General features: G+C 41.6%; 1 protein-coding gene across 1 annotated transcript in view; it reads right to left on the bottom strand.

Moving 5' to 3' along the window:
- The window catches only part of PSMB1 (proteasome (prosome, macropain) subunit, beta type, 1), a 17814-nt gene extending 8382 nt beyond the window's left edge, over positions 1–9432 (bottom strand). The window contains exons 1-3 of the mRNA XM_010848512.1: positions 9267–9432; positions 6357–6464; positions 2407–2488 (exon numbers count right to left, since the gene is read on the bottom strand). Of these exons, the coding sequence (XP_010846814.1) occupies positions 2407–2488; positions 6357–6464; positions 9267–9379 (303 nt within the window). The 5' untranslated portion in view covers positions 9380–9432. The remainder of the gene's footprint in view (positions 1–2406; positions 2489–6356; positions 6465–9266) is intronic.
- Between the last annotated feature and the right edge of the window lie 354 nt (positions 9433–9786).

Below are 9786 nucleotides of genomic sequence, written 5' to 3'. Positions count from 1 at the left end.
GCCTTGACGTACTCCTTTTCCAATTTGGAACCAGTCTGTTGTTCCATGTCCAGTTCTAACTGTTACTTCCTGACCTGCATACAGGTTTCTCAAGAGGCAGGTCAGGTGGTCTGGTATTCCCATCTCCTTCAGAATTTTCCACCGTTTATTGCTATCCACACAGTCAAAGGCTTTGGCATAGTCAATAAAGCAGAAATAGATGCTTTTCTGGAACTCTCTTGCTTTTTCGATGATCATGTAGATGTTGGCAATTTGATCTCTGGTTCCTCTGCCTTTTCTAAAATCAGCTTGAACATCTGGAAGTTTACCGTTCACATATCACTGAAGCCTGGCTTGGAGAATTTTGAGCATGACTTTACTAGCGTGTGAGATGAGTGCAATTGTGCGGTAGTTTGAGCATTCTTTGGCATTGCCTTTCTTTGGGATTGGAAAGAAAACTGACCTTTTCCAGTCCTGGTTTAGGGCAGATTAAACAGTTGCCACAGAAACCAAATGGCTGACTCCTGATTAGACTCAGACAAGCCTCTCTCTTTTCAGAGAGGGTATCTGTGAGAGACGGGGGCAGCTCTACTTTGTATGAACCCAGCAGAGGGCAGGGTCTTAATCCTTAGAGCATCTACCACGAAGAACGGAGTATCCAAAACGGCACCTGACACGGTGATTTCTGATCCAAGATTTACTACGTCCTGACAATTCTAAATTATCCAATAAAGTAAATGTAAGTTAACCGATTTGTCAGCCACAGCCAATGTCTCTAAAGAGAAAGCTAAGAACTGCTATAAAATCTAACAATGACAAGATTATAAAGAAAATTCTTCATTTCACTTCAAAACCAAGCGCCAATATTTATTCACCTCACCATTGACATAACAATATGTGAAAGAATTTGCAAGTACTGTGCACTGAGTTGAACTCACTGCACCTTTTTGCAATTTTATTAACAAAATACTACTTTCCATGTCAGGTTTATTTTTGTCCTCTAAATGCCTTTTACAAACTATGCATTAGGAATCATATAAATGTCAATATATGTCACTACAGCTTTCAATATCAATAGATTTTAAACAAATGTTAACAACTGGTAAATACTCAATGAAATCATTCCTCCACATTTAAAAAGGTAAGTGTCAGTTAAATTCATTACATGACTCCAGTAACCTTACCCGTAATCTTAAGGGCTATCCACAAGCAGGCAAAACAGAACATCAACCCTGCTAACCTTTTCATGTACCAGCTAAACTTACCAACTACTATACTAAATATTACAATATATAGCCTAGAAAATTAAATATTAAAACTAAGGAGATATAATACTGATACTGTAAATATGATCAATAGGAATTTAAAAACGTCACCAAGCTATATAACTAAGAAACAGAGCTACACTTCTGAGTATTGACATACGGTGACTGAGAATCCTACCCTAAGCCTGTACTTTACGAACTAAGAAGAGAGTCGTTACTAAAAAATCTGTATGAGTGCAGCCCAAATTACTCCTATCCTATTTTCCCTGAAATGATCTGAAGCAAACGCTGCTAATACACACAGGGCAGAATCAACATCTAGACCTGCCTCTGCTTCTGTCAAGTCAGCTCCCTCGCTTCAACACCCCTGCTGCCAGAGACACGCAGGTGGGGCAGCGTCAGCCCCTCTAAGACTGCACTGCAGGTCAGTTATCTTATTCTCTTCCTCCTCCCTCACCCCACCCGCTCTCTTCCACTCCCACCCACCCTGTGTCAGATCTCCTTCCTCAGCTGGCTGTCAACTAAAGACTGGTGGGGTCAGCTGAGAATGACTGTGCCTCTAGTCCAAACAGCTGGCTTGTCCTTCTGCTCATGCTAAGAGCACATGCTGTCAGGAGAGCGTGATGTGTTGGCTAATGGCTAATGGTGTTTCACACCAAGCTCCGGTCTAAAAGCCCGCCTCCTCTGCAGAAACTGATCTGTTTCATTTCTGAGAAAACTATCTTCAGAAGAAACCCCTTCCAGTCTACCTTAAAAAGGAGAGATAATCCTTCGCTTCATATTGTACGTGTATTTTAACAGCAAGGAACTTGCCGTCATTTACGTTACGCTACTCTGATGACGGCTGTATTAACAAGAGCGTGTCATTTGTACTGTGGGTTAAAGTTTCACCTGCTAAACTAGTTCTTCTCCAGCTAGCAGTAGCCATGGTGGATGCTTAGTATTAGTATTAGTCGCTCAGTCGTGCCTGACTCTCTGCGACCCCATGGGCTGCAGCCCACCAGGCTAAACTGTCATGAGATTTTCCAGGCAAGGGTACGGGAGTGGGTTGCCATTTCCTTCTCCAGGGGATCTTCCCAACCCAGGGTATGTATGCTTAAAATAATCTAAAGAACTTTTGTTATTAGCTTTCAACAGTGTAAACATGTACAAAAGCATCTACCTTTAGTCTTGCTTCAATAATTTTGGTCAGGGTAAGACAATCTCCATGAAAACCGCTACATCCAATGACTGTTTTGTCTGTTCTGTTAAAAAAAAAACACACCACATTTCAGGAAACAGTTGGTTTAACAGTAAGGCAAAACATGTCTTGATTAATTTTAAATTTAAAACTCAAATATGATTGAATTTTTTAAATAAGGTTAGGTTGAGGGCAGCCAATTTACATATAATACAACCCAATGCCCACACAGAAAGTTTCATAGATTTGACTGCATAAAAAATGAAAACTTCTATAAAAATATGATGAATTAAAAAAATATATATACACGACCAAAGTCTACTTTTAATTTCCTTATTCTACAAACAGTTCCTAAAAATACGAAATGCATTAATAGCATAATAGCTCTTGGGGATAATGTGCATAGTTAATAACATCATACTGTATATTTCAGTTGCTGAGAGTAGAGCCTGTAAGTTCTCATCACAAGAAAAAAAATGTTATAACTTGTGTGGTGACAGATATTAACCAGACTAATTGTGACCATTCTGTAATATACACAAATATGGGATCATTATGCTATACACCTGAAAGTATTAAAATGTTATATGTCGATTATGTATGCATGTGCTCAGTTGCTTAGTCATGTCCAACTCTTTGCAACCCCACGGACTGTAGCCTGCCAGGTTCCTCGGTCCATGAAATTTTCCAAGCAAGAATACTGAAGCAGGTTGCCATTTCCTACTGTAGGGGATTTTCCTGACCCAGGGATCAAACCTGCATCTCTTGCACCTCCTGCACTGGCAAGTGTGTTCTTTACCGCTGCACCACCTGGGAAGCCCCCAAATGCCAATTCTACCTCAACACAAAAGACACCCTGTGATGGGAAGGTAGGTGAGTTACACCAAAGTGAAACTTTCAGTGCTCAGTTGTGTTCAACTCTTTGCGAACCCATAGACTGTCGCCCACCAGGCTCCTCTGTCCATAGAATTCTCCGGGCAAGAATACTAGAGTGGGTGGCCATTCCCTTCTCCAGAGGATCTTCCTGATCCTGGGATCAAACCCAGTCTCCTGAAGATTCTTTACTGTCTGAGCCTCTAGCTGCTGCTGCTGCTAAATCACTTCAGTTGTGTCCGACTCTGTGTGACCCCAGAGATGGCAGCCCACCGTCTCTGGGATTCTCCAGGCAAGAACACTGGAGTGGGTTGCCATTTCCTTCTCCAGTGCATGAAAGTAAAAAGTGAAAGTGAAGTTGCTCAGTCGTGTCTGACTCCTAGCGACCCCATGGACTGCAGCCCACCAGGCTCCTCTGTCCATGGGATTTGCCAGGCAAGAATACTGGAGTGGGTTGCATTTGAGCCACTAGGGAAGCCCCTAAATTATATGAAAGTCATATAAAAAGAAACACAAGTCACCATAAACATATAAAAGAGTCTCCATGCCACTCACAAATTAAAATCTTAAAAAGAGACCATTTCAGCCTAGTAGAATAATAATGCTTAATGCTAGTGAGGTTGTGAAAATCAGGTACTCTCAGAAACTGGGAAGGAGTGTACACCGATCCAGCTCTTTAGAAAGGTTGTTTGACAGCATCTACTAAAAACTTAAATGCACATTACTTTCACTCAAAAATTCCACTGCTACAAATATACTCATGCAAGTTTGCAAAGATAAGCTCTAGGTTCACGTGTAAGTATACATATTATTTTAATGACTCTCCAAAACAAAACAAATACAACCCAAATGCCCACCAGAGAGTACTTAATAAAATTTTTGTGTATCTTTGCCGACAAAGGTCTGTCTAGTCAAAGCTGTGGTTTTTCCAGTAGTCACGTACAGATGTGAGTTGGACTGTAAAGAAAGCTGAACGCCAAAGAACTGATACTTTTGAACTGTGGTGTTGGATAAGACTCTTGAGAGTCCCTTGGACTGCAAGGAGATCCAACCAGTCAGTCCTAAAGAAAATCAGTCCTGAATATTCACTGGAAGGACTGATGCTGAAGCTGAAGCCCCATTACTTTGGCCACCTGATGTGAAGAAGAACTGACTCAGTGAAAAATATCCTGATGCTGGGAAAGACTGAAGGCAGGAAGAGAAGGGGACGACAAGATGAGATGGTTGGATGGCATCACCGACTCAATGGACATTAGTTTGGGCAAGCTCTGGGAGTTGGTGATGGACAGAGAGACCTGACATGTTGCAGTCCATGGGGTCGCAAAGAGTTGGACACAACTGAGCAACTAAACTGAACTGACGCCTCAAAAGTTAATTCCTAAGTCTTGATACTTATAAGGAAACCTAAACCCATCTCATCAAGAAATGATCAGCAGAGGCCCTTTCTTTCAGAAATAAAACATACTTGTCCAGCTGGGGAGACCACTGACACTTCTAGGGTCATCACCAGCATTTCCTGATCTCTCTATAACCAACCTCACTGCTCTGAGCCAAACCCCAATATACCTTAAGGCTTCACTGCCTGTACTACCAAGAATGGCTGATAATATCAGGAAGGTAAGACAAAATCTGAGCTTCAGAATGCTTTTGCCAAATATCCAGGTACCTAAATGAAGAAGAGTTTTTCTGCAAAGAATAAAGAGTAAATATAAGTTTCAAACAAGTGGGGGAAGAGATAGGTTAGACTCTAGGTCAGCCCCAAAGGGCATGGGATCAGGAGCATGCAAGCAATTCATGTGTGACCCAGTGCCTGTAATTCATGACAGCAACACAGAAGTAACACTGTTCTCTCTATATATACCTGAAGTATTTCATTAAAAAAAAAAAAGAGAGTATTCACTCAGGAGGCATACAAGCTAAAACAGAACGTTACAAAGATGAGCAGAACCTCGTACAAGGACAGTATCTATAGCATTATTTAAGTTTTATTCATGATATTTACTACTTTCACTTTATAAAAGTTACATCTTAAAAGACAAAAATTGTTGCATGGGTATGCTACAAGGGGTTCCTTGATAGCTCAGTAGGTAAATCCTGCAGGAAACCTGCGTTTGATTCCTGGGTCAGGAAGACCCCCCTGGAGAAGGAAATGGCAACCCACTCCAGTATTCTTGCCTGGAGAATCCCACCGACAGAGGAGCCAGGCAGGCTACAGTCCATGGGGTCACAAGAGTCAGACACGACTTAACAACTAACTCACCACCATGCTACAAATCAGAGAAGAGAAAAGGGTATCAAAAGATGGACGTGGACAGAAAGGGAACTGGAAAGATGAAGACAAGCTTACTGTTCTTTAGGCTGCGGTGTAGGCTGGGCCACGCCCTGCAGCACAAGGCCCACCCAAAGGACGTGAGCCTCATCAGCCCACTCCTGACAGAATTCAGGATTAAGAAGTGTCTGTGTAGTAACCTAAGAGTAACCACCATTTCCAACTGTGTCCAAAAATGTTAAACACAAACCGCTGTTAACATGTAAGGTACATTTAGTTAGTAATTTATGCAGATTCCCCCCACCCCAGTACACATGACTTTATTATGTTTTAGAAAAAACATAGCCACCCATTAAAACTGTGAGCCATGGATATAACTGCTTAAGATATGGGTAAATTGAATGTTTTAGGTTTTTTTTTAAAGGTGCAGATTAAAAAAGAATCCAAAGTACATATGATAAAGTAGTAACAATGCTGATAAGACCTAAATGATAGTATATGAGCACTGACTACAGAATTATCCTACCTTTGTTGTATATTTGATATTTTTTATAAGATGCAGAGTAAAGAATATTTAAGTTACCAAAAACACTGTTGGTACCTAAATATGACAAATATTATGAAGACTACATACTGAATTATTAGAAAATAATTTTCTAACAAAAATACAAGCTAAGCTCCAAACAGGCAATCTAAAAATTCATGAAAGACATCATTTAAAACCTGAATCTCTCGCAGCATTAAATCATCACAAGGTACTGAAAACATGTCCTTAGAAATATTTACTTACAATTTGTAACATTTGGGGCTGTCCCGTGTGTGAATTGAAAACCCTTCACTTAATCTAGTGTCAGAAGCAACAATTGAAAAATCTTCTCCAGCAATTGCCAATACAGTACTGAGGGGGAAAGAAGGAAAAACAAAATTAATAAATTCTTCTGGACATTAATAACACCTTTCCCAATATGAGAATGCTCCACAGCACATACTGAGATAAAATCTACTAGATATAATCAAGTGCAGGATTCAGGTGGAAGAGGAAACGATCAGGGGAAAGGATCCCTGGCTACAAGTCATCTGGGAAAAAAAAAAATTTAAGAATTTCCTTAAAAACACAAGTCAAATCAGACCAAAGGTTCCTTAGCAGAAGACTACAGAAACATCTGGCTTCCCTTGTGGCTCAACTGGTAAAGAATCTGCCTGCAATGCGGGAGACCTAGGTTCCATCTCTGGGTTGGGAAGATCCCCTGGAGGGCATGGCAACCCAGTCCAGTATTCTTGCCTGGAGAATCCCCATGGTTAGAGCCTGATGGGCTACAGTCTAAGGGATTGCTAAAGAGTTGGACACAACTGAACGACTAAGCACAAACATCACTAAATTATCACCATCATCAAAAAATTAAACATTATTGATTAATATGTATCATTAAACAATTACTGATACTATAAAATGGCCAAAGGCCATGGCCTTGCCTGCTGGGGGAGGTGTAGACAGGGATACAACACAAGATATCTGAGCTCAAGAAAGAAGGGCTTAATGTGGTTTTATCATTTTTTATTTTTTGATCACGCCACACAGCATGTGAAATCTGTTTCCCCATCAGGGATCAAACCTGTGTCTCATGCTTTGCAAGGGCAGTCTTAACCACTGGACCACAAGGGGAGTCCCGGGGCTTAACGTTTTTAATTTCTTTATATCCAAGTCCTTATAAAATTGTCTTGCTCTCAGGAGACACCCAAGCATCTTTTGGAAAATGGACCAACAAAGAACAACCTTTTCCCTCTGTGGCTCTGTTCAGTGGAGGCGGAGAGGATGAGCTCTAAAAGCAGACTGTGTGGGTTCAAAGTCTGGTTCTCTTGCTTAGAAGATACGAGATAGTCAACTGCTTAACTTCTCAAGGCCTCAATGTCCTCAAACACGTATCAGGGATGACAACAGTAGCTACTTTATTTGGGTGTTACAAGCATTAAACAACTAAATTGTTAAGCCTTATTCCTGTGCCTGAAACATAACTGGTCCTCCAGTTAAGTGTTAGCTATGATCCCCCTGGCGTAAGTATGATCACCGAGAACTTGGACTCTGAAGTTACCCGAAACCTGTCCATGCCATAACAGCTCTGTGACCTTGGACAAATTATCAAGTTGATATTAGCAGTTCCTGTGTTAAAGGTTGACTGAGTTAAACTGCATAATCTTAAAGTACTCAGTGACAAATGCACAGGCTAATCACTTGGGAGTTTAACCACATTCAGTCAGACTAGAAAGACACAGGACTAAGTCTTATTTTGTAGAAGCAAAGGCTGCCCAAGAGCCAGCAATAAATGTTAAAGGAAAAGAACACAGATTAAGAAAAGGTAATTTAATATCAGAAAGCCATAAGCACTAACTTTAGAGCAGTAATTGGATTACAAAGGTTAGAAGGTAAACACTGAATACCTTACAAGTCTCAAGCAGAATCTGCAACTGTCTCATGAAATAGGTCTAATAACTCATTTTGTGATCCCACCACTTCATTAGTTGTCACAGGAAATATTTAAAAGTGCAATGATAAAAGCATTCATAAACTTCATTGCAACACAGATATGGATTCAAGTCCTGGGGTTCAACTTCACACCAGCGCTATGACTAACAAAATTTAACTTCTAAGAGCCCAAGTTCATTTGTAAAACTGAGGTATATATCATCTAACAGTCAGTCATCATGAGGATAAAAAAGATACCTGCTTTCAATCTACAAAATGCTTCTCTTTTGATTCTTCTCTCAAACTATGACTAGCTAAGGAAGATAAGGAAATCTGGGTTCAAGAAGCTGAGAGGTAGGTACCAAAGACCACACTCCTCTTTAGTGTGAGACAAGGCTAAAATCACAGACTTCCAATCTCTTTGCAAATACCCTGAAAATCTACACTAAAATTTCAAACCCATAAGGACCTGAGTAATTAATCTGGTCACTGGATGGTCCTTAAAGATTACCAGATTAATAAATTGGGTGTGTACGTTTCAAAGTACAAAATTTGGCCCGCAAACTATAAACGATGCTTAAACACACAGCTCTTCGCAGTTAGGAGTCCTAAAGAGAGTGTCTTTCCACAACCCTAGTTCTTTTAGTGCGCTATCAAGGAAAAGTATTAAGACAAAGCTGGTAAGTTAAAAAAAAAAAAAAAAAGAAAAACATAAAACATGCAAGAATCACATATTCAAAGGCCCCCCCTTCTGAGTATTTTTTCCCTGAACTTATGCCAACCCTTAAAAATAAACACTGATCAATGAAACTAAGTCTGCGCAAGTAATCCTACCTGCTATTTAAAACAACTCAAAATGGTGATTTGATTAGATCTTTTAGCTAGACAACTACATCTAATCACATGGCCAATCAACCATCAACTTTAAAATCAGATGCTCAACCTGCCCCGTGCCTGCTGGCTCGAGAAACACGTTCAGACAGACAGGAAACGTTAGGTCCATTTTTAAAGCTCTTCCAGAGCGGAGGTCAGGTGTCAATTTCTATCTGCTGTCTACGTAAAGCTGGCCGTCCACATCGAGATCCAGTAACCGGCCTATAACGTGAAGCCCTGAAGAACAAGACCTAGCCGAGCAACCTCGGAGAGGGAGGCCTGAGACTGGAGGGGCAGCGCCGGGCACACAGGCTTAAGCAGGGATATGGAGGAAGAAAGAGAAGGCGGCGGCTCTGCGGGCTTTACCCTCCGTTGAAAGCGTAGGGCGAAAAGCGCAGCTGCAAAGGGCCCACGGAGCTGTGAGGTTCCATGGCCAGGTCTCGGCCGGCGCCTGAGTACGCAGCAACGGAGGACAACATTCCGTGGCTCCGCTCCTGCTGTCTCACGGCAAGATGGCTGCCTCGACCGGAAATTGTGCCGCTTCCGGTTTCCGCGGCGCTGCCTCCGGCCGCTCTATCTCACGCCAGTCGTTGCTCCTGGAGGCCAGAGCCGTCGCCTTCCAGTCGGTAGCCATTGCCGGTTCCTCGTAGACACCTGGCAGTGAGGTACAGGCTTTCTTTTCCAGGCAAACATTCGAAATCACTCGTGATGGATAGAAATTTTAAAGTCTGAGTTTACAAAGACATTGGAAAAACTATGGCGCAACGGAAACTCGAAGACTCTCTTGGAGTGTAAATTGCTACTGCTGCTAAGTCGCTTCAGTTGTGTCAACTCTGTGCGACCCCGTAAACGGCAGCGCACCAGGCTCCCCGTCTCTGGGATTCTC

The sequence above is a fragment of the Bison bison genome, unplaced genomic scaffold, assembly GCF_000754665.1.
Source record: "Bison bison bison isolate TAMUID 2011002044 unplaced genomic scaffold, Bison_UMD1.0 scf7180017864269, whole genome shotgun sequence".
NCBI classification, from domain to species: Eukaryota; Metazoa; Chordata; class Mammalia; order Artiodactyla; family Bovidae; genus Bison; species Bison bison.
This window is presented reverse-complemented; position numbering and strand designations above follow the sequence as displayed.